A 24,588-nucleotide genomic window follows, 5' to 3' on the forward strand; every position below is an offset into this window, starting at 1 on the left:
GTGCAGTTTTGAGTGAGATTCTTAATCCTGAGTTCTAATTTGATTGCACTGTGGTCGGAGAGACTGTTATGATTTCCATCTTTTTGCATTTGCTGAGGAGTGTTTTACTCCCAATTATGTGGTCAGTTTTGGAATAAGTGTGATGTGGTGCTGAGAAGAATGTATATTCTGTTGATTTGGGGTGGAGAGTTATGTAGATGTCAATTGGGTCCGCTTGGTCCAGAGCTGAATTGAAGTCCTGAATATCCTTGTTAATTTTCTGTCTCGTTGATCTAATATTGACAGTGAGGTGTGAAAGTCTCCCATTATTATTGTGTGGGAGTCTAAGTCTCTTTGTAGGTCTCTAAGAACTTGATTTATGAATCTGGGTGCTCCTGTATTGGGTGCTCCTGTATTGACTGCATATATATTTAGGATAGTTAGCTCTTCTTGTTGCGTTGATCCCTTTATGATTATGTGATGCTCTTCTTTGTCTTTTTAGATCGTTGTTGACTTAAAATTTGTTTTATCAGAGACTAGGATTGCAACTCCTGCTTTTTTTGCTTTCCATTTGCTTGGTAAATATTCCTCCATCCCTTTATTTTGAGCCTATGTGTGTCTTTGCACGTGAGATGGGTCTCCGGAATACAGCACACTAATGGGCCTTGACTGTATCCAATTTGCCAGTTTGTGTCTTTTAACTGGGGCATTTAGCCTGTTTACATTTAACATTAATATTGTTATATATGAATTTGATCCTGTCATTATGATGCTAGCTGGTTATTTTGCCCATTAATTGATGCAATTTCTTCATAGTGTCGATGGTCTTTACAATTTGGTATGTTTTTGCAGTGGCTGGTACCGGTTTTTGCTTTCCATGTTTAGTGGTTCCTTCAGGAGCTCTTGTAAGGCAGGCCTGGTGGTGATAAAATCTCTCAGCATTTGCTTGTCTGTAAAGGATTTTATTTCTCCTTCACTTATGAAGCTTAGTTTGGCTGGATATGAAAATCTGGGTTGAAAATTCTTCTTTTTAAGAATGTTGAATATTGGCACCCACCCTCTTCTAGCTTTTAGCGTGTCTGCAGAGAGATCCACTGTTAGTCTAATGGGCTTCCCTTTGTGGGTAACCTGACCTTTCTCTCTGGATGCCCTTATCATTTTTTCCTTCATTTCAACCTTGGTGAATCCGACGATTATGTGTCTTGGGGTTGCTCTTCTCAAGGAGTAACTTTGTGGTGTTCTCTGTATTTCCTGAATTTGATTGTTGGCCTTTCTTGCTAGGTTGGAGAAGTTCTCCTGGATTATATCCTGAAGAGTGTTTTCCAGCCTGGTTCCATTCTCCCCGTCACTTTCAGGTACACCAATCAAATGTAGGATTGGTCTTTTCACATTGTCCCATATTTCTTGGAGGCTTTATTTGTTCCTTTTTGTTCTTTTTTCTCCAATCTTGTCTTCACACTTAATTTTAATAAGGTGATGCTTCAATTTCTGATATCCTTTCTTCATTTGATTGATTCAGCTATTGATACTTGTGTATGCTTCACGAAGTTCTCATGCTGCGTTTTTCAGCTCCATCAGGTAATTTATGTTCTTCTCTAAACTGGTTATTCTAGTTAGCAATTCCTCTAACCTTTTTTCAAGGTTCTTAGCTTCCTTGTGTTGGGTTAGAACATACTCCTTTAGCTCAGAGGAGTTTATTACCCACTTTCTGAAACCTACTTCTGTAATTTGCCAAACTCATTCTCCGTCCAGTTCTGTTCCCTTGCTGGTGAGGAGTTGTGATCGTTTGGAGGAGAAGAGGCGTTCTGGTTTTTGGAATTTTCAAGCTTGTTGTGCTGGTTTTTCCTCATCTTCGTGGATTTATCTATCTTTGTTCTTTGATGCTGGTGACTTTCGGATACGGTTTTGGTGTAGACGTCCTTTTTATCGATGTTGATGATATTACTTTCTGTTTGATAGTTTTCTTTCTAACCATCAGGCCCCTCTTCTCAGGTCTGCCAGAGTTTGCTAGAGGTCCACTCCAGACCCCGTTTGCCTGGGTATCACCAGTGGAGGTTGCCGAACAGCAAAGATTGCTGCCTGTTCCTTCCTCTGGAAGCTTCGTCCCAGAGGGACTCCTGCCAGATGCCAGCCGGAGCTCTCCTGTGTGATGTGTCTGTTGATCCCTGCTGGGAGATGTCTCCCCATCAGGAGACAAGAGGGTCAGGGGCCCACTTGAGGAGGCACTCTGTCCCTTAGCAGAGCTGGAGCGCTGTGCTGGGAGATACACTGCTCTCTTCAGAGCCGAGAGGCAGGAACGTTTACGTCTGCTGAAGCTGCACCCGCAGCCGCCCCTTCCCCCAGGTGCTCTGTCCCAGGGAGATGGGAGTTCTATCTATAAGCCCTGACTGGGGCTGCTGCCTTTCTTTCAGAGATGCCCTGCCCAGAGAGCAGTTTTACAGGCTTTTTACAGACAGACCAGACCATGTCCCTGAAAACTCCGTGACAGATGTTTGTCACATTGAGAGTAAAATGGAGCCTCTCCGCCTCGGCCCACAAACGTCTCCATTATGAGACCGAGCCTGGTCTGCTCGTTCACCACTCTGGTCTTTAATTTCCTCAGATGCTCAGAGCTCTCTCACAGCTTAGGGTCTTTGGAGTTGCTGTTTCCTCTCCCTAAATGGTTCCTCTCAATCCTTGCATAATTAGTCATTGAGATATCAGCTTAAATAGCACCTGTTCAGTGAGACTTTTTTTTCACCACGCAATCTGAGGTAGCTATGTAGTCACTTTTGATCCTAAAACCTTAATTTAACAGGGTGTGTGTGTGTGTGTGTGTGTGTGTGTGTGTGTGTGTGTGTGATCAGCCCATGCTACCTTCTTGCTTGTGGGGGCCTCTATCCCTCACGAGCTGTCAGTCATGCTGCCTGCTGCATCCCAGACTTGGGACATGCAGGCTGCATTGAAGCACTCGGCCCACACTTGTCAAATATGTGAATGAGAGAGTGAGTGAATGGATATGTTCTTAATGCCCAGCATCATTCACAACACATATTCGACATTAATGTTTGTTGAATGGCCCAATATGACAAGAGGAGTAAAAGTGTTTCTAGTAGAAAGCGTAAGATAATGTGGTTATTTCTAATTAATGATATTCTAGTAGAAAGTGTAAGACAGTGTTGCTGTTTCTAATTAATGGTGTGCTCTGACGAATCGATGTCACTGAAATGGGGTCTTTCTTTAAAAATGCAGACATGCTTTACAGCCTGGCTGCTTCAAAGTTGGGCATTAAGAATCTCCAGCTTTAATAGTGAAAGGCCTATTCCACACAGGGAATATACTGATTCATGCAGCCACGTTGCCCAGAGCTAGCCAGGGCTGGAGGCCCGAGTCCACGGAGGCCGGGCCAGGCCACCCCAGCATCAGGTCTCGGGCCTGCCCACCTGCACTGGCATTCAGACCATCCCAGGCAATGATGAGATGGCACCAGCTACTCCAGGCTGACCCTCTACCAGCTCAGAGACCACCAAGGCAGCAAGGAAGCCCCTCCTTCCCAGGAGTGACAGCAGTTTATTCATTCATTCATTTATTCATCCCACAAGTGTCTCTTGAGCTCCTCCATGTGTCAGGCACTGCTCCAGATGCTCCACAATGTCGTGGGCATGGCAGGCAGCGACAGCTCTCATGCTTCCCTTGCTGTCACAGAGGAGGACAGATAATAAGCAGTAAACGTGACAGGTGATCAGTAATAAACAGTGAAGTGTGTAGCATCCTAAAGGTGTCAAGTGCCACAAGGGAGAATTCAACAGAGTGAGGGGGTCTGTAGGGGTTGAAGGCTGGGTCTCAGTTCTGCAGAGGCTGGTTAGAGTGGAGGCTGGGTCTCAGTTCTGCAGAGGCTGGTTAGAGTGGAGGCTGGGCCTCAGTTCTGCAGAGCTACTTAGAGTGAAGGCTGGGTCTCAGTTCTACAGAGGCTAGTTAGAGTGGAGGCTGCGTCTCAGTTCTTCAGAGGCTGGTTAGAGTGGAGGCTGGGTCTCAGTTCTACAGAGGCTGGTTAGAGTGGAGGCTGGGTCTCAGTTCTACAGAGGCTGGTTAGAGTGGAGGCTGGGTCTCAGTTCTGCAGAGCTGGTTAGAGTAGAGGCTGAGTCTCAGTTCTACAGAGGCTGGTTAGAGTGGAGGCTGGGTCTCAGTTCTACAGAGGCTGGATAGAGTGGAGGCTGGGTCTCAGTTCTGCAGAGGCTGGTTAGAGTGGAGGCTGGGTCTCAGTTCTGCAGAGCTAGTTAGAGTGGAGGCTGGGCCTCAGTTCTGCAGAGCTACTTAGAGTGAAGGCTGGGTCTCAGTTCTGTAGAGGCTGGTTAGAGTGGAGGCTGGGTCTCAGTTCTGTAGAGGCTGGTTAGAGTGGAGGCTGGGTCTCAGTTCTACAGAGGCTGGTTAGAGTGGAGGCTGGGTCTCAGTTCTACAGAGGCTGGTTAGAGTGGATTCTGGGTCTTAGTTCTGCAGAGCTTGGTTAGGGTGGAAGCTGGGTCTCAGTTCTACAGAGGCTGGTTAGAGTGGAGGTGGGGTCTCAGTTCTGCAGAGGGTGGTTAGAGTGGAGGCTGGGTCTCAGTTCTGTAGAGGCTGGTTAGAGTGGAGGCTGGTTCTTCATTCTGTTGGGTTGTGCAGGCAAGGCCATGACATCTCCTCCACACTGTGATGGGCTCAGCATCCAGCTCATAGTAGTTGGAACAGTCAGTATTTCTGTCTCAGGGATTATTTGTCTAAGGGACTGGGGCTGAGGAGGGATCTGCAGGCTTCTAAACCTGACCACATCATCCTCCCCATGCGTCCTGCTGGCAGGAGACCACCGTTCAATATTTGACCACTTAATATTTGGTGAGATTCCATGCAAATTACTAAACTCAAGTTGCCTCCGCGTGATGTGTTTTCTGAGTCCTGCAGCTCCAACCCCCACCTCACCACATACCCCAGCCACCACGTCGGCACCTCTCCTCAAGTCAGGCCAGCTGCGGCCACACACTTCCATTCTGATGCCCAAGACACAGCTGGGACAGAACACGTTCTTAAAGACACTTAAGTGAACAGGCACAAAGATGAATGACCCTTCTTCATTTTGTGGACACTGCAGACACTGTTCACATATGGCCGTTATCGACATGGATTCAGAAATCATTTTTCTGGAAACATTGCTAGGTAACTGCGGGAGAAGGGACCTTGCTATAAATGCACTGGAGTTTGCTGAAAATGTAAATACAAATTTTATCTCCTAACACCAGGGAGAGATGTTTCACTAGGGTGTTCATTATGATTTGCAAATGAAATGGACAAAATTCAGATTCTCTAAACAGTACCTCAGTGGGGCACCCTATCCCTCCATCCAAATAGATCCATGTTTCTCAAAGTGTGGTCTGGCCCATAGACCACCAGGAATGGAATCACCTAGAATGTTTATTTAAAATTTGTATTTGGGGCTGACCTCACCCTTCTAAATTCCATCTCCGGGGATGCGATCCAGGAATCAACATTACATGCAAGCGCTCAGGAGACCGTGATACAGGCATCTATATTACATGCAAGCACACAGAAGACCGTGATCCAGGAATCTATATTACATGCAAGCACTCAGGAGTCCATGATCCTGGAATCTATATTACATACTAGCATGCGGAAGACCGTGATCCAGGAATCTACATTACATGCAAGCACGCAGGAGACTGTGATCCAGATTGGGATTTGCAAAACCATCCAATGAATGTTTTCTTGTTGCTCCAACACCAGCCTTTAAATGTAAACTGACAACAGTCAAAAATATTTATAAAGAAAAAAGCAATGTACTTGTTAAAAAAAAAAGAAACTCAAACATAAATGGCTTAGATGTAAATAATAATGAAGATACCACAGGCAGAATCGTAGCTTCTCTGTGATAGGCCAGGCGTTAGAATCGCTGAGCTTAGCATCTACCAGGAGCCGCTGCAGAAAAGGTCCGATGTTTTGCGTCGTGTGTGGAGTACTTGTGGTGTAACAGGATAAAGATAGTGCAGTCGCTTTGTTGTTAGAAGCAACAGTACCAGAAGCCAGGCGGGGCACACCACCCTGCAGCCAACCTCGGTGCCATCGGCTCACCTAACCTCATCGGCCCCTGAGGACGCAGGCCAGGCACCATCATTGCTTCCACTGCCGAAAGAGGAAACAGTGGGTGAACAACATCTGTGACTTACCCAGGTTCATACAGTGAGGATGGACAGAACCGAATGCAAGCCCCAGATCCGGACCTCCTGACCTCCACTCCTGTGTTCTGGACACAGGTCCCTACTACTCAGGGGAGTGGACCAATTTGAGCCGAAGATGGTTACATACTTGATGCGCACTTCCGTCGCCACACAAGTGATACAGCAGGGCTCTCAGAGTGCGTGCCTCTGAGATGCTTGAGAAGCAAAGTGGTCTCCAAATTCCCCTGACGTTTTCTGTTCGCGACTTGAAGGAAGCAGATGATCACAAGAATCTCTGGTGAATGCGTGTATCCAGGGGTCTAGTGAGCGCGGCCTGTCCTTTGTGCATGAGCTTTAGAAATGTGCTACATTCTTGTGGGCCTAAGTGCCTCTTTAGGATGAAATCTTTTCAATTAGCAATCAAAGACTTTTATACCCTGCTCCTTTCCACGGTTGTCCCCTCCAGCAAATCTGTGATCCCGCTGATGTTACATTCCCTGTTATAAGGAAGAAAACAGAGCATGCAGCCTTTGCTAACTGTCCGAGCCCACAGCGTCCATGATGGGCTGAGAACCGAAGCCAGCAGCTCCCCACTCTGGAAGTAAACTGTTGACTCGTTTCCGTGTTTGTCTGAATTATTAGTTTATCATATAGTTGTAATAATCCATGGCAAATGTTTAAAATATGCCACAAAAGCAACACATGCCAAATTTGGAATCAGAAGGTCTTCAGGCTCAAATCTCAGCTCGAGCTCGTGCTGTAGAACATGTCACCTCTGAGTGAAGACTTTCTCTTCTTGTTAAAGCAAGGTTAATTATAATACCTTCCGCAGAGAATCATAACCAGCACCAAATCAGAGGCGAAGAATGAAAGTATTTGTGGAAAATGAATTACCATTAACTCTGCTGCCCCAGAGCTCCCTCACTGTCCTCCTCCCTTGAGGCCCGAGAGAAAAGACGAACTGAAGGTACCAGTGGGTTTTTTTTGAAAATTTGCTTCAAGTCTACGTTCTGAATGTACGGTTCATTTCAACTTTCAGATGGCATAAAGCTAAATAGAGTGCTCTTCGTATCTTATTTTCCACCTTTACTGAGTTATGATTTAAGAACCATACAATTCATCCACTTGGAGTACAATTCAGTGGTTCTTAGTTTATTTATGGAGTTGCACGAACATCAGTGCAATCCATTTTAGAACATAAACTTCACACCAAAAAGAAACCCTGTACCGTCACTCCCCACTTCCCCTAACTCCTCCAACCCCTGGCAACCACGAACCTGCATTCTCCCTGTCGTGGCCATGGAACCCCACAATACTGTATCTTTGTGTCTGGCTTCTAGCATAACGTTTTCAATGTTGATCCACATTGCAGCATGTGTCAGAACCGCAATTCTTTTTATGATGGAAGCATATTCCATTCTATGGATAGACCACAGTTTATTTACCCATCCATCATGGATGTATACTTAGGTTGTTTCCTTTTGGGGGCTATTATGAATAATTCTGCGATGACCATTATTCTGTTTGTTTTCTGAGATGAGGTCTCACTCTGTTGCCCAGGCTGGAGTGCAGTGGCACAATCTCGGCTCACTGCGACCTCCGCCCCCTGAGCTCAAGCAATCCTCCCTCCTCAGTGACCCTAAGTAGCTGGGACCACAGATGTACACCACCACACCCAGCTAAGTTTTTGTATTTTTGGTAGAGATGAGATTTCACCATGTTGCCCAGGCTAGTCTCAAACTCCTAAGCTCGAGAGATCCACCTGCCACAGCCTCCCAAAGTGCTGGGATTACAGGCATGAGCCACAGCACCCGACCTCCTGTATGAGTTTTATGTGGACACACATTTTCATTTCTCCTGGGCATATACCAAGGAGTGGAGATGCTGGGTCCTTGATAACTCAGTGTTTGACCTTTTGAGGAACTCCCAGACTGTTTTTCAAAGTGGCTGTACTACATATAATATTAAATAACATAAATTAGTTGCATATGTAACATTATATTATTGTATTGTTTTCATATACCTATGTTTATATAAAAATTATCCATCATTTTTTAAAATCTGATTTATATTCTTTAATCTCTAAAGATTTACAGAGACACAGTTTTATAGCAAGAGCAGATTTTTCATCTATCTTAAAATGTGTATGTTCCTCAGTATGGATATACTGACACCCATATCCTGGAGGACAAATGATTGGAGGATTTCCATACTGCTCATCACATCTGTTCTGACGTTTAAGTCACTGTCCTTTCTCAAAGGGAATCTAATTTATACTCCTTAGCACAATATTGCTATCTTTTCTTAGAAATACATTTCACAGTTGAAATATAAAGCAATTTGAGGAAAATAAGATTTTTAGAAAGACATCGGGCTTGTGTAAATATATCCTTTAGAAAATTGACTTCAACTGAAATTTATGCACTGCATACCCAGCTCCATGAGGACAAGGGCGATGCCTTCATAAATGATGCCCAGAAAGTATTTGATAGATGAGTAACTCATTTTCTAAATTAACTTATTTTGGGAGAGTAGTTTAATAGCAGCAGTAAACGCCCTTTTTCGAGAACCTTTTCTGTACTGGTTCGGACAGATGTAGGTCTCCATTCTGAATTCATGTCCACCCTGCATGTTCAGTTCACTCACACTGGCCTCCTCTGTATTCTTTTTGGAAAAATCATAGAGAAACATTAGCAAATTGAATTTTTTAAAAATAAGCCTCAAAAATGTTGAATGCCAAAGGACTAAATTGCTACCTTCCATTCTAGTTCTATCAACTATTCCCGGTACAAACATGAACAGTAAGGCCAGGCTTTGCAATGCGTGACCTGACAGGTCTCAGACTTGGCAGGGTTTTCAGTGAAAATGGGCCTCAGGAGGCCTTTGGAAGAGCCAGGTGGGGGAGGCTGGTTCACTGCAAGTGTATGCCCTGGCTTCAACGGTGACTGAGTCCTTGTAGCCCAGGGGACATGGTGGATCATCACATACTTCTCATGGGATCCTTCACAAACCCCACCAGCACCTTCAGCAGATGGAGAAATCAACTCTTCACAGGCAGAAAAAAAACGGATGGCACAGACCTGGGGTCTCCTGAGCATTTGCAGTCGGGCAAGAGAACAGCCGTGGGGCCTCTGCAGCCAGAGGGTGAATCTCACCTCAGAACTGCCTCAGTGAACACGGAATTACCAGCCACATTGGCAGAGACCTCACAGTCAGCGCTGCTGGTACCACAGGCAGGACAAGGGGTGCCGAGGTTGGAATATGACCACAGACACCCGGCGGACTGGAGGTGGCCTCTGCCGCAGCTGCCATCGACGCCTTGGACCCCACTTTGTGTTGCCAGCATCACCTCCAGGTGTGCAGAAAACATGACTTACCGGAGGACCTTGTGCCCACACGAGCTCCGGGGACTCTGGGAAAGGAGACCTCCCAGGCGGAGCCCCCCGTGGCGCAGCCTCTGTCTCTGCAGTGCTGGGCTCCCCAAACCAACAACTACAGCAGCAGAACTGATATGCAGGTTGGCCGAGCCAAGGACAGTTGCTCACCCTGGCGACACGATTTTTTAAAATGTAATAATGGGGAGTTCTGTCTCTGGGATAATAGCTTATATTGAAGAAACACTCATACAGATGACAGCCAAGAACTGTGGAGCCCACACACACATGCATTGCACGTGCACACACATGCACACGCGCACGCGCACACACACACGCATGCCCTGTTTGAAAGCAGAGTTGGGCAGGAAGTAGAGACTATTCACATTTTAAAGGAAAGGCGCCACGGTCACTCGGGGCTGCCCATGGTCCTGTGAGTTCCCTCTGAGCACCCTCGCTACCTGCCGCGGGAGGGCGGTAGGAACTGAAGCAGACAGCTGCAGTCTCCTTGGATGTGTCTGTTACAGGATGGAATTTGGGGTTGCCAGAAGAGGTGGGGGTCAGAACAGAAGGGATGGAGCCATGGAGGGAGACCCCAAAGTCTATTAACACTTGGGGACCCCTGAAAAAGTTTAGTTTCCAGCTGCTGACCACCGATGGTGAAGATCAGTCTGGAGGCTGAACCCCACCAAATGCACAGGCCAGGTAAACTGTCTGCAGCCTCCCCAGGCCCACCCCAGCAACGCACGAGCCAAACACCCAAAGCTAAGGAGGATCGGCCACAACCAAAACTAGCACACATTGGAGGAGGGAGCAGGTGCCGGGGTCTCTGCCAGTCGTGTCCTTTATGCCAAAAAGAGGCTGAAGTTGTAGCAACATGAAACCCACCTGCAAGGAAAAAACTGATGTGCTCAAAACGAAACCTGAGAAGACCCCGATGTTAGAACTCACCAGAAAGATCTTTAAACAGCCATTGTAAGGTCTTATGAATGATATAAAAATGTTAGAACTCACCGGAAAGATCTTTAAACAGCCATTGTAACGTCTTCTGAATGATATAAAAATGTTAGAACTCACCAGAAAGATCTTTAAAGCAGCCATTGTAAGGTCTTATGAATGATATAAAAATGTTAGAACTTACCAGAAAGATCTTTAAACAGGCATTGTAAGGTCTTATGAATGATATAAAAATGTTAGAACTCACCGGAAAGATCTTTAAACAGCCATTGTAAGGTTTTATGAATGATATAAAAATGTTAGAACTCACCGGAAAGATCTTTAAAGCAGCCATTGTAAGGTCTTATGAATGATATAAAAATGTTAGAACTCACCGGAAAGATCTTTAAATAGCCATTGTAAGGTCTTATGAATGATATAAAAATGTTAGAATTCACCAGAAAGATCTTTAAACAGCCATTGTAAGGTCTTATGAATGATATAAAAATGTTAGAACTCACCGGAAAGATCTTTAAACAGCCATTGTAACATCTTCTGAATGATATAAAAATGTTAGAACTCACCAGAAAGATCTTTAAAGCAGCCATTGTAAGGTCTTATGAATGATATAAAAATGTTAGAACTTACCAGAAAGATCTTTAAACAGGCATTGTAAGGTCTTATGAATGATATAAAAATGTTAGAACTCACCGGAAAGATCTTTAAATAGCCATTGTAAGGTCTTATGAATGATATAAAAATGTTAGAATTCACCAGAAAGATCTTTAAACAGCCATTGTAAGGTCTTATGAATGATATAAAAATGTTAGAACTCACCGGAAAGATCTTTAAACAGCCATTGTAACGTCTTCTGAATGATATAAAAATGTTAGAACTCACCAGAAAGATCTTTAAAGCAGCCATTGTAAGGTCTTATGAATGATATAAAAATGTTAGAACTTACCAGAAAGATCTTTAAACAGGCATTGTAAGGTCTTATGAATGATATAAAAATGTTAGAACTCACCGGAAAGATCTTTAAACAGCCATTGTAAGGTTTTATGAATGATATAAAAATGTTAGAACTCACCGGAAAGATCTTTAAAGCAGCCATTGTAAGGTCTTATGAATGATATAAAAATGTTAGAACTCACCAGAAAGATCTTTAAAGCAGCCATTGTAAGGTCTTATGAATGATATAAAAATGTTAGAATTCACCAGAAAGATCTTTAAAGCAGCCATTGTAAGGTCTTATGAATGATATAAAAATGTTAGAATTCACCGGAAAGATCTTTAAACAGCCATTGTAAGGTCTTATGAATGATATAAAAATGTTAGAACTCACCACAAAGATCTTTAAAGCAGCCATTGTAAGGTCTTATGAATGATATAAAAATGTTAGAACTCACCACAAAGATCTTTAAAGCAGCCATTGTAAGGTCTTATGAATGATATAAAAATGTTAGAACTCGCCAGAAAGATCTTTAAACAGGCATTGTAAGGTCCTATGAATGATATAAAAATGTTAGAACTCACCGGAAAGATCTTTAAACAGCCATTGTAAGGTCTTATGAATGATATAAAAATGTTAGAACTCACCAGAAAGATCTTTAAACAGCCATTGTAAGGTCTTATGAATGATATAAAAATGTTAGAACTCACCGGAAAGATCTTTAAAGCAGCCATTGTAAGGTCTTATGAATGATATAAAAATGTTAGAATTCACCAGAAAGATCTTTAAAGCAGCCATTGTAAGGTCTTATGAATGATATAAAAATGTTAGAATTCACCGGAAAGATCTTTAAACAGCCATTGTAAGGTCTTATGAATGATATAAAAATGTTAGAACTCACCACAAAGATCTTTAAAGCAGCCATTGTAAGGTCTTATGAATGATATAAAAATGTTAGAACTCACCACAAAGATCTTTAAAGCAGCCATTGTAAGGTCTTATGAATGATATAAAAATGGCTGTTACAAGGTTAAAGATCTTAAAGGAGAAGAAGGTCTTAATGCCTGACTAGCTGGAGAAATGAAAGCCATGAGAAAGAGCCAAAGTGAATTTTCAAGAACAGAAAACCACAATATCTGAAATGAAAAATTTATGGGATGTGTTTAAGAGCGAATTGGGAGAGCAGGAAAAAAGCTTAGTAATTTGAAAATGAAACAGTAGATATTCTCAAATATGAAAAAGTAGAGGTAAGATATTAAAAAAAAGAATAGAGCCTCAGTAATATGTGTAGTAAGAAGAAGTGAAGGGACACACATATAATTAGAGAACCAGGGAGAAAACTGAGAGAATTTGGCAGAAGTTTTTGAAGAAAAAATGGCCAATATTTTACAAATTTGGTTTGAAAGAATCCACAGACCCAAAATGCTCAGTGAACTCTAAGAAGTTAAATAGAAAAAAATCATACCTAGCCACAAAATAGTTAAACTGTGGAAAACCAGAGAGAGACAAATCTATAAAGCAACCAAGGAAGGGGTCAAACAGAAACCAGAGGAATAATTAGAAAATTATGACTGCCTCATTGTCAGAAGCAATGGGAGCCAGAAGACAATGGAATCGTATCTTTAAAGTGATCAAAAAATCTATTGATTCAGAATACTATACCCAGCAAAAATATCTTTTAAAAAATGAGAGCAAAATAAAGACTTTTCAAATAAACAAAAGGTAAGGAATCTATTTTTAAATTAAATACATGTATCCACATGTGGCTACTTTTTTATCTTTCATTTAGTTTCAGGGGTACATGCACAGATTTGTGATTTAGGTAAACTCACGTCATGTGGGTTTGGTGGACAGATTATTTAATCATCCAGGTAATAAGCATTGCACCTAATAGGTATTTTTTTCTGATCCTCTCCCTCATTCTAACCTCCAGGAGGCCCCAGTATGTGTTGTTCTCCTCTCTGTGTCCATGTGTTCTCATCACTTAGCTCCCACTTATAAGGGAGAACATGCAGTATTTGGTTTTCTGTCCCTGTGTTAGTTTGCTAAGGATAATGGCCTCCAGCTCCATCCATGTTGCTGCAAAGGACATGATTTCATTCTTTTTTATGGCTGCATAGTATTCCATGGTGTACATGCACCACATTTTCTTTATTCATCTACCATTGATGGGCATTTAGGTTGATTCCATGTTGTTGCTATAGTGAATAGTGCTGCAATGAATGTGCATGTGTTTTAATGGTAGAATGAATTTTCTTCCTTTGTGTGTATACACAATAATGGGATTGCTGGGTCAAATGGTAGTTCTGTTTTTAGTTCTTTGAGGATTTGCCACTCTGCTTTCCCCAATGGTTGAACTAATTTATGCTCCCACCAGCAGTGTATGAGCATTCCCTTTTCTTCACAGCCTCAGAGCATCTGTGGTTTGTCCACTTTTTAGTAATAGCCATTCTGATGGGTGTGAGATGCTATCTTATTGGGGTTTTGATTTGCATTTCTTTAATGATTCATGATGTTGAGCATTTTTTCATGTGCTTGTTGGCCACATGTATGTCTTCGTTTGAAAAGTGTCTGTTCACGTTCTTTGCCCACATTGTTTTTCGCTTGCAACTTTGTTTAAGTTCCTTATAGATGCTGGATATTAGACCTTTGTTGGATGCATAGTTTGGAAATATTTTCTCCCATTTTGTACGTTTTCTGTTTACTCTGTCGATAGTTTCTTTTGCTGTGCAGAAGCTCTTAAGTTTAATTAGATCCCATTATCTACTATAATGGACAGCGCACCTCTAGAGCAACCACTCAAATATTAACGCTATGCCGTACAGCCAATACGAGCTAAAGCTCAATGTTAAAAATATTTGATTAACCCAAAAGAAAGCAAAAAGAAATCAGAGGAACAAGTATATGAATAGGACATATGGAAAACAACAGTAAAATGGTAGGCTTCAACCCAGTCATAATAATACGTGTACTAAAGTAAGTGGAATAAGTAAGTAAAAGGCTACAGTTCTAACCCTGGGAAAAAAATGTCAACATTAAGGGTACAACATTTAACTCCCTCCGTAAGATGAGATAAAACACAAGGATGCCGACTCTCAGCTCCTCTACTTAACATTCTAATGGAGGTCCTTGCCAGACACAGAAGGCAAACAAGAAGAGAAAAAGCACGAAATTTAAAAGGAAGGAGCTCCTTCCATGTTTAGGTTCCAGGTTTATTCTTGTATCACATGATTGTTTACATAGAAAACCTAAGGAAACTACAAATCAAATCCTGGAACAGATCATGCCATTCATCAAGGCTAGGACATGAATGAAATAGGTAGAAATCAATTGCATTTCTGTAGACCCATAATGAATAATTGGAAAATGCAATTAGTTTTAAACATCTCAACAGCATTGTAGAATTGTGGTGCTCTAAGATAGACCATCTAAATAAATCGAGAGCTAGACTGTGATGCATTGGAAGTCTCAGTAATGTGAAGATGTGAAATCTCCCCAGATTGAGGTATGGATTCAGTGCAACCTCAGTAGAATCAATGTGATTCAAAGCAACCTCAGTTTTTAGAGAAACTGACAAGAAGATTCTAAAATGTGTGAAAATGTGAAGAACCTAGAAGTGCCAAGACAATCTTGATAAAAAAGAACACAGTTGGAGGACTCACGCTATCTGATTTCAAGACTTGCGTTAAATCTAATCGGGACAGTGTGATATTCATATAAGAATAGAAAAGGGTCTCTCAACCTCAGCACTCTTGATATTTGGGGCCAGACAATTGTCTCTCTTTGGGGGGATCTCCGTGCACCTTCAGCATTCTTGATATTTGGGGCCAGACGATTCTCTCTTGTTGGGGGCCCTCTGTGCACTGTAGGATCTTTTCACGGCATCTCTGGCATCTGTCCAGTAGACACGAGTAGCACCCTCCTCTAAATTGTGGCAAACTCAAAATATCTCCAGACATCACCAGATGTCCCTTGAGGGCCTAATTGCCCCAGATTAAGAACTACTCAAATAGACAAAATAGATCCGTGTGATGACAGAATAGAGACTCCAGCTGTCAAAATCTTTAAATTCTGTTCATTAAAAGACACAATTAAGAAAATGGAAAGGCAAGCCATAGAATAAGGGAAATGTCTGTCTGACAAAGGGCTTGAATGCAGAATATGTAAAGAACTCCTACAAAACAAGAACGTAAAGACAACCCCACAGAAATGGGCATAAAAGCCAAAAGATTACTTTGCAAAAGAAGATACACAAATGTCCAATAAGAATTAGTCATCCAGGAGGTGAAAGTGAAAACTTTAATGGGATACACTTCAATTTCACTAGAATGGCCTAAGTTAAAAAGAATGACAATACAACATGCCCATGAGGATATGGGTGGAGGCCACAGTCAACATCTGTCAAAACTCACTGAGTCCTACAAGTGAGACCTGTGCCTTTCACTGTCTATCAGTTTTCTCTCAATTAATACAATTTAATGGGTATATATTTTTCTGTTTCATTTCTGTGTAAGAAAGAAAAATAAATTTTTTGGTGAGTTTACCTTGTTCTTTTAAGAAAAATTTAAACAGTTGAAATATTTTGTTCAGACCAGTTCTTTCTGAGACATCTACCAAATTCTAAAATCTGGAGTCACAATACAGGTCTTGCAAGGACAAGTTAAACATAGTATGTGTTAACATTAACTAAGTGCTTACCATGTATTATATTTGTATTACATGTAACATTCTTACCTAATATTCACAGAATTCCATAAGTTATGTCCTGTGACTACTGTCCTCATTGTACATTGCATAGATTAAGAGATTTGTCCAAATGACACCGTTGGCGAGAGGTTGAGCCAGGATCTCAACGTGGGCTTTCAGGCATCAACACATGTGCTCCACTGTGCATACAAACTGCCTTCTGCGCACCATGTTACTTCCGACCTGTAAAGCACATTTCACGGCCGAGCACACTGTTGGCCTCAGCATAGCGTTTCCTGTAGACAGGAAAAATGATCCCAGGCCAGCCTCTTTGAGTGTCTTTCCCACGGTGTCTTATTTTCACCTTCTAAAAATAAATGTTCACGTTGCTTCATCCCCCCATCCAAGAAAACTCACAGCCTTTCTCAAATCGCCTGTCCTCTCTGCTGTTCCTGACAAATTGTTCAAAAGTTCCACTCATGCTTCCATTTTCTTACCTTAACGTTTGCAATCTCATTTCTGCACCCAGATCCACTGAAACTGTCCTTTTTGAAAATGACCCCAGCTTGCTCCATCTGACGGTCTTTCCCCATCTCATTCCACTTCATTTCTCAGCGTCTGCTCCAGGGCCGGGCTTCTCCTGTCCCTCGGGTGCCCAGGAGCCTCCCCCGCCCCACGCCCCTCTCACTTTCCTCCTGGATTCCCTTCGTGGCCCCGCCTCACCCGAGAGGCCTCCTCCACCTTTCTGCTGCGTGACACTCACAGCCCGACGTCTTCCACACTTTTACATCTGAAGCACTCAGAGGTTCACAGCCCTGACCGTCACACTTGCTCTGTTCTTTCACAGACTTCTTGGAAGTGCCGTAGAATCAGCAGGTCCAAATCAAACTCAGGTCCGACCTCCAAAACCTGTTTTTCTTCCTAGCGTAGATCTTGCCTTTGTTGGGAGAAGTCTAGGCACCTTGGAATCATCTCAGCTCTAACACATTCCTCATTCCTGTGGGCTGTGTCCCTAAAATCCAAGCCCTTTGGTGTCTCATGAGAAACCAGCTCAAGTCTGCAGGAGCCTCTCGGGGTCTGTGTCCAGGGCACCACTTCCTGCATTCAGGCACCTCGTCCTCCAGGCCCCACGCACAGGGACCGTCCTGAGCTCCCAGCTCACAAGTCCCTGATTAAGAACTTGCAGTACTTTTCTTTTGCCTGTGGCATAAACATCAAGCTCTCTGGGGTGTCTCTCACAGTTTCCCACTCTGCTTCCTCAAACTTCTCTCCCAGAATGCCTTTCCCCCTTTACCCTCTGCTCTCCAAACAGTGCTCACTCCCCACTTCCAAGCTGGCACACACTCTAGATTTCCTTTTAGCATTTTGCATTAAAAAATCTGTGTTCCAGTCTTTGTCCCCAACACACTGTCGACTACACGAGTGCTACTCTTGCCATCTTGCAGAAGGCCTTTCTTGCACTTCCAAGCACCCAGACTTACGTGGGAGGTGCCTTATTGAGATGCCTTCTCCTTGTGTTCTGTTTGGGAAGCCTTTGGTGGCACATCTTTGCAAACCTGCCCAGTCCTGGTTATAGCAAAGGACGGGTAGAGCCAAGTGGACACGAGCCGGAGGTGCTTGGTCCGGCTGGGTCAGGGTCAGCTGCACTGGGACCAGGGCAGAGGAGAGCCAGAGGAGGTTGTCCACACTGGGTTGGGGTCAGCTACACAAGGACCAGGGCAAAGGAGGTTGTCATGGCTGGGTCAGTGTTAGCTGCACTGGGACCAGGGCAGAGGAGAGCCAGAGGAGGTTGTCCACACTGGGTTGGGGTCAGCCCCGTTGGGACCCAAGCCAGCGTCATGCATCTGAGCATGCTGGCTCTCACTCTCAGCTGGCCCTGGGTCAGCCACTGCAGCCCCACCTGCCACGGGCTCCAGGAAGAGCAGTCATCTGTATGGAGAAGGCCGGACTCTGCTCAGAAGCCACTGAGCAGCTGCTCCACAGACTCACCAGCTGGAGCGGGGTCATACCTCGGAGGCACAGTCAGCACCAGGAGGGCAGCCAAGCAAGGGTATGGCATTTCCGAGCCTCTGCGGTCAAGGGTATGGCGTTTCCGAGCCTCTGCTGTCAAGGGTATGGCATTTCCGAGCCTCTGCGGTCAAGGGTATGGCGTTTCCGAGCCTCTGCGGTCAAGGGTATGGCGTTTCCGAGCCTCTGCGGTCAAGGGTATGGTGTTTCCGAGCCTCTGTGGTCAAGGATATGGCGTTTCCGAGCCTCTGCGGTCAAGGATATGGCGTTTCCGAGCCTCTGCATTCAAGAGCTCAGAGATGGGTTGTCGGGGCAACTGTGGGGCATCCCAGATGTGGGTGCCAACAGTGAGATGCAAATGTGGGTTTCCCTCAAAAATGTGCAGTTAGGGAACAAGCAAGCCTTCATCTCCTGCAAGGGCACAGAAAGCTCAAGAACACTTTTTACCCTGAATGTGGAAATAATCTGGAAAGAAGCCATTTTCTGAAATCCAGTCATTAATTGTGATATTATTTGAAATGTATACTGAAAGATGTTCTAAGAATTTCCATTTTGCAGGTGGAATACTACACACATGTGCACACACAGCACACGCGTGTGCACACGAATGTCTGTTTCACTAGCACTGTTTAGCGTGCTCCATTTTCCATTGAATGCAGTGGAAGAAACACTTCTTATATTTGGGAGCTTCTCCTGTCAGATCCCATTTATAGAAATGAGAAGATGCTCTCTGTATTTCACATGAACGCATTTAGTATGGAAAAAAATTTTCTTAAATATCTCCTTAGCCAAACCTGCATAGAATCCTTACTGCTTTCCAAGGTAACAAGGGAGATGGTTTACGCTGTGTATTTTCAAGCATGTTTAGATGGATCTAAACAGCTGGGGTCAGAGGCCCTTTCAGGGGTACCCTTTGTTATGTACATTCGTTCTCATAATGACCTAAGTCACAGAGGAGGTTCTGAGCCCAGGATTCAGCAAGCAGCTCTGGAACCATTCGCAAAGGGCGAGAACAAGGTTGAACACCAGGAATCCTGCAGTTCTGTCTTGGGGTTATGGATTCACTTGCACAGCTTTCCCTCTCGCCTGTGTGTGGGTGACAATCTAAGGGGAGCAACATCTGAAAGGCAAAACTAGAACAAAAACATTGCTGTGTTATTCTAGAAAACTTTTCACTATTTAAAAAAAATTCTGAGCTACTAAGTCTATATAGCAAAATATGTTTCCGTTTCTGACACCTGGGATGCCATAGGAATTACCACTTAGAGAGATAACCAAAGGGGCTGAAAGTCAACTTCAAAATGCCCCGGGATGTCGGAGGGGGATTTTCAGGGGGAAGAGTTAGGTGGATTTTGTGGAGTGAGCCATGCTGGGGACTTCACCCTGTGTCACTTGGTGGGGCCACCGGAGGGTGCATCCCCCCATCTTGATTGGCTCCCCCTAGTCCTAGTTCTTGAGTTTTGATCTGTGACTGTGAGGAACCTGGCCTTCTGGGACTCTATATGATAAAATGCTAAGCCATTATAATATTTTTTAAAAAGCCTCTTAAGCCAAATGAGGCTGAGGTTTTATTTGTTATTTTTTAACTATTTAAAAAGTCTGTGGTATCAGAGGATGGGATCTTTGGCTCCGTGGTCCTATGACTCAGCACCTTGAGTGCTTAAAATCCCAGTGACCTTGGGATTTTAAAGCATGAATTCCAGAGCCAGGCCACCTGGACTCAGAAGGGAGTGCTGCCCCCACCCCGCCCAAGCCTGAGTGCATGACCTGGCAGCAGTGCACGATGACCTGGCACCAGTGGGTGATGACCTGGCACCAGTGTGTGAAGACCTGTGTGTGATGACCTGGAACCAGTGCATGATGACCTGATACCAGTGTGTGATGACTTGGCACCAGTGCTTGATGACCTGACACCAGTGCGTCATGACCTGACACCAGCACGCAATGACCTGACACCAGTGCACAATGACCTGGCACCAGTGCGTGATGACCTGACACCAGTGTGTCATGACCTGACACAAGTGCATGATGACCTGGCACCAGTGCATGATGAGCTGGCATCAGTGTGCAATGACATGGCCCCAGTGTGCCATGACCTGGCACCAATGTGTGATGACCTGACACCAGTGTGTGATGACCTGGCACCAGTGCGTGATGACCTTGCACCAATGTGCGTCTGATGCTGCATTCATAGGAGGCAGGTTGGGAAGAGGCCTGGTTTATAGGACTAATATAAACATTAAATGTGTTAGGACAATGCAAAACACTTATTAGCATTTCTGGCATAATCGTGCATGGAAAATGTTAGCTATTGTGAGTCTATGTTTTAAAAAAAATTATTAGCTTTCTTCATCGGCAACATTTATGTGTCACACTCCATTTTGAAATAAAGAGAATCATTGAGAGAATATGTATTTGAAACGTAGACTCACAAAATACATGGATCCACCTGTGAGGGCCGTCCAGCAGCCACTGCCAGGGTGACGAGCCATGGCTCTGAGGTGATCCCTTCGTTCACGTAGCAGGCACTGGTTAGAAACTGTGGACACCAGATCCAGAGGATGAGAATCCTTCTTTTATGTTTTCTCAGTCTAGAAGGCAGCTTCAATTTGAGAATGTTAAAATGCAAAACGGTGATGTTAATCAGAAGGAATGGCTGTTGTATTGGAAGAGAATTGGTAATTGGTAGAAAGTGCCAATTGGTATAAATGGAGGGTATGAAACCAGCAATCTCAAGGAAGCACGGAAGGAGAGCAGAAGTACAGGAAGTTTACATTTCTGCAAAGACAAAGGTGAGTCAAGTTAAGAGCCTCAGTCGGGGCTCTTGGCATCCACCTGAGGCCACACCGCTCGGGCTCAGTAGCTCGGGGCTTCGTCCCCTGCACATGACCCTGTATTAAACACGCACAGGCACTTGGACACATTCAAAGGAAGCCAGCAGTGGTCTCTTACAGAATGAGTCCACGCATCCATCAACCTGAGCCTCAAACTTGTGACCGTGTCTCAGGATGCTGTTGACATTTTGCCGCTCTGTTGAACCCGTGCTTTCAGGGTGGTGACAGCCAAGGTCAGGGATCCATGTTAGCTCGCCTTCTGTTCACTGGCAGTCGACCTGGGGGATCCACAGAGGAGGGGAGGGGACAGGGCCCCTGCTGGTGCTGGTGCCGGTCCCCACATCTGCAGCAGAGCTGCCCATCCCACTGCCCAGGTGCAGCGGGAGTCAGCGGGCATCGATGTGAAGACTGTGTGCTTCATACCCAGTAAAATTAGAATCAGCTCAAAACTAGTTTCATCCCTTTGCTTTCCCTCTCTCTCTCTCTCTCTCTCTCTCTCTCTCTCTCTCTCTCTCTCTTTCACTTTTTGGTCTAAGTCAGGGAGGGGAAGGTAGGTAGGAGCTGCTATATGTTATACATTTTCTTTTAAAGCAAAAATATTTAGCAGAAAGAATGACTTTAAATCTATAATGAATAAGCTTCACTTAATAAGAATTCATGGAGTCCAGTTTTTTTTCTCTGATATTCCATTTTTAAAGACTGAAGTAAATCAGAGAAAAACCGCACCAAGGGTTTACTTTGAAAAGAAAGTGTGTGCTTTAATGCCCAACTCTGGAGTCAGAATCGTCTACCTAACATCTATAGACATTTTTATGTACCTGCTTGTGCACTGATATTTAATGTTCCTATTATCATCCAAAACAGGCAAGAAGAATAATTAATCATTTCTGTCCACATTTCTACAGCTTTTGATAAAATAAAATGAATTTTACTGCATTGTGGAAAGATTGTCAATAAAACTGGAAAGTGGTCCAGTTAGCCGGAAGTTTAAGCTAAGCCAGACCTTTCATCTGCCAAACACTCGCAGGGTTCTTCCATGCTTTTAACATTTCACAAAACGGCGAGAAGGAAGACCAGAGAACACTGATTTATTTTAAGGGAGTTTGGAAGAAAACGACCATTGTGATTATAAAATGGTTTTCATTCAGCCTACTCCTCCTATTATATTTGCCAATATTGCATAACCTGGACAACTTTGCATAAGTTAAAACTGAAAGTGAGCCTTGTATTTTTTCTGTAATTTTTAAAATATGTAAAGTTGCCAGAGAGCCAATAATTTTTATGAGACTCTCAGTTTTTTGGCTTAAATTCAGGATCTGAGTTTGCTGTTATGCTCTGTGAGTTACTAGTGCGTACAGCACTTTTTTAAAAATATGGAATGACCCTAATTTCACTACCTGGCCATAAAATCTCAGGTTTCAAAGGCAATTTTGTAAATAGCCTCCCCTATTACTTTTGATGAAATTTAGATTCATAAATATGAATCTCAGAATATTTGCATATGGCAAAGTTACTCATCAAAAGACACAGACATTCAGTTGGAAATGTGATGCTAGCCTCTGGGTGTGGGTTGGACGGTTGTTCCCATCTCTACCATGTGGTGGGTGCTCAACTACTCCCTGTGGGTTGGACGGTCGTTCCCATCTCTGCCCTGTGGTGGGTGCTAAGCCTCTGGGTGTGGGTTGGACGGCTGTTCCCATCTCTACCCTGTGGTGGGTGCTCAGCCTCTGGGTGTGGGTTGGACGGCTGTTCCCATCTCTGCCCTGTGGCGGGTTCTCAGCCTCTGGGTGTGGGTTGGACGGCTGTTCCCATCTCTACCCTGTGGTGGGTGCTCAGCCTCTGGGTGTGGGTTGGACGGCTGTTCCCATCTCTGCCCTGCGGTGGGTGCTCAGCCTCTGGGTGTGGGTTGGACGGTCGTTCCCATCTCTGCCCTGTGGTGGGTGCTCAGCCTCTGGGTGTGGATTGGACGGCTGTTCCCATCTCTACCCTGTGGTGGGTGCTCAGCCTCTGGGTGTGGATTGGACGGTCGTTCCCATCTCTACCCTGCCATGGGTGCTCAGCCTCTGGGTGTGGATTGGACGGTCGTTCCCATCTCTACCCTGCCGTGGGTGCTCAGCCTCTGGGTGTGGATTGGATGGTCGTTCCCATCTCTGCCCTGCCGTGGGTGCTCAGCCTCTGGGTGTGGGTTGGACGGCTGTTGCCATCTCTGCCGTGTGGTGGGTTCTCAGCCTCTGGGTGTGGGTTGGACGGTCGTTCCCATCTCTGCCCTGCGGTGGGTTCTCAGCCTCTGGGTGTGGGTTGGACGGCTGTTCCCATCTCTGGCCTGCTCACAGAATGCCTTTTCTCCTTTATTCTTTCCTGTAGCCAGACCTACCTGCAAGCTGCAAGTGACGTGCCTGTGGGACACAGCCTGGACCCCGCTGCGAACTACAACTCCCCAAAATTCCGCTCCCGGAACCAGAGCTACATGAGGGCCGTCAGCACCCTGAGCCAGGCCAGCTGCGTGAGCCAGGTCAGGGTCCCTTCGCCCTTTCTCCCTGGGGTCCAGTCTCCCCAGCCAGGCTGGCACGGAGGCCTCGGCCGCATAGGTGGCGATGGCGCTGCCCTCCCGGTCAGCAGCGCTTGGGTGAGGCTACACCGCAGGGGGTTCCCCTGGAATTAGCTCTGGCTGATTAAAGACTTGTGGACTTACTATTGTATTTTTGACGTGTATAACTCCGTATCATTTTTGTGTTGATTTTTTTCTGAGGAAGCAATGACCGAAAGGGTGGTCATCCTGGCCTCTCTGGTTGATAAAGCACAGGCTGTCTTCCTTCTTCCCAGGCTATTTTTCCAGTAAAAGGGGGCCAGGGAAAGGCTCTGGCAGCATGGCTCTCAGCTCTGTCCTCTGAATTGTGCCTCAGAAAGTCCTGTGAGAGGAGAGCATGGTGTCGCTCACAGAGTCCTGCAGGTCGGCCCCACTCCCAGGGCAGGACTGATTTCGGAACAGGCACAGTGGCCAGGAGAAGGGTCCCTGGGCACCACGAGAGGGGTGGTGTTAAAATCAGGTGCCTAAGACACGGGGGCTGTAAAAGGGAGGCCCCCCTGCTCCCCACCTGTGGTGGACGGGCCTGAGAACGCACGGTGAAAAAATCGGCAAGTGTCCTTCAGTCTAATCATCCTATATTACAGGGCAAAGAAGAATCAAAAGTTTATCATTTTCATTAAGCACGTTGCTTACTCACTTAAATGCCTTTGAAAACAGTGCTTGAGCTGACCTTGAGTTTGTTTACCTAACAAACATTTTCTCTTAGTGTGGAGTAGGGATTAAGAGCCTGAGCCGACCTCACATTCTCTCTGACTTACTGTGGAGCAGGGATTAAGAGCCTGAGCCGACCTCACATTCTCTCTGACTTACTGTGGAGCAGGGATTAAGATCCTGAGCCGACCTCACATTCTCTCTGACTTACTGTGGAGCAGGGATTAAGATCTTGAGCCGACCTCACATTCTCTCTGACTTACTGTGGAGCAGGGATTAGGAGCCTGAGCCGACCTCACATTCTCTCTGACTTACTGTGGAGTAGGGATTAAGATCTTGAGCCGACCTCACATTCTCTCTGACTTACTGTGGAGTAGGGATTAAGATCTTGAGCCGACCT

General features: G+C 44.7%; 1 protein-coding gene across 6 annotated transcripts in view; it reads left to right on the forward strand.

The window, feature by feature from the left end:
* The window catches only part of DLGAP2 (DLG associated protein 2), a 968,326-nt gene that overhangs the window by 865,493 nt on the left and 78,245 nt on the right, over window positions 1–24,588 (forward strand). For all 6 annotated transcript variants that reach the window (XM_055347993.2, XM_063709014.1, XM_055347996.2 and 3 more), the window contains one exon: window positions 23,315–23,462. In XM_055347993.2, coding sequence (XP_055203968.2) covers window positions 23,315–23,462 — 148 coding nt within the window. The remainder of the gene's footprint in view (window positions 1–23,314; window positions 23,463–24,588) is intronic.

This window comes from Gorilla gorilla, chromosome 7 (genome assembly GCF_029281585.2).
Source record: "Gorilla gorilla gorilla isolate KB3781 chromosome 7, NHGRI_mGorGor1-v2.1_pri, whole genome shotgun sequence".
Taxonomy (NCBI): Eukaryota; Metazoa; Chordata; class Mammalia; order Primates; family Hominidae; genus Gorilla; species Gorilla gorilla.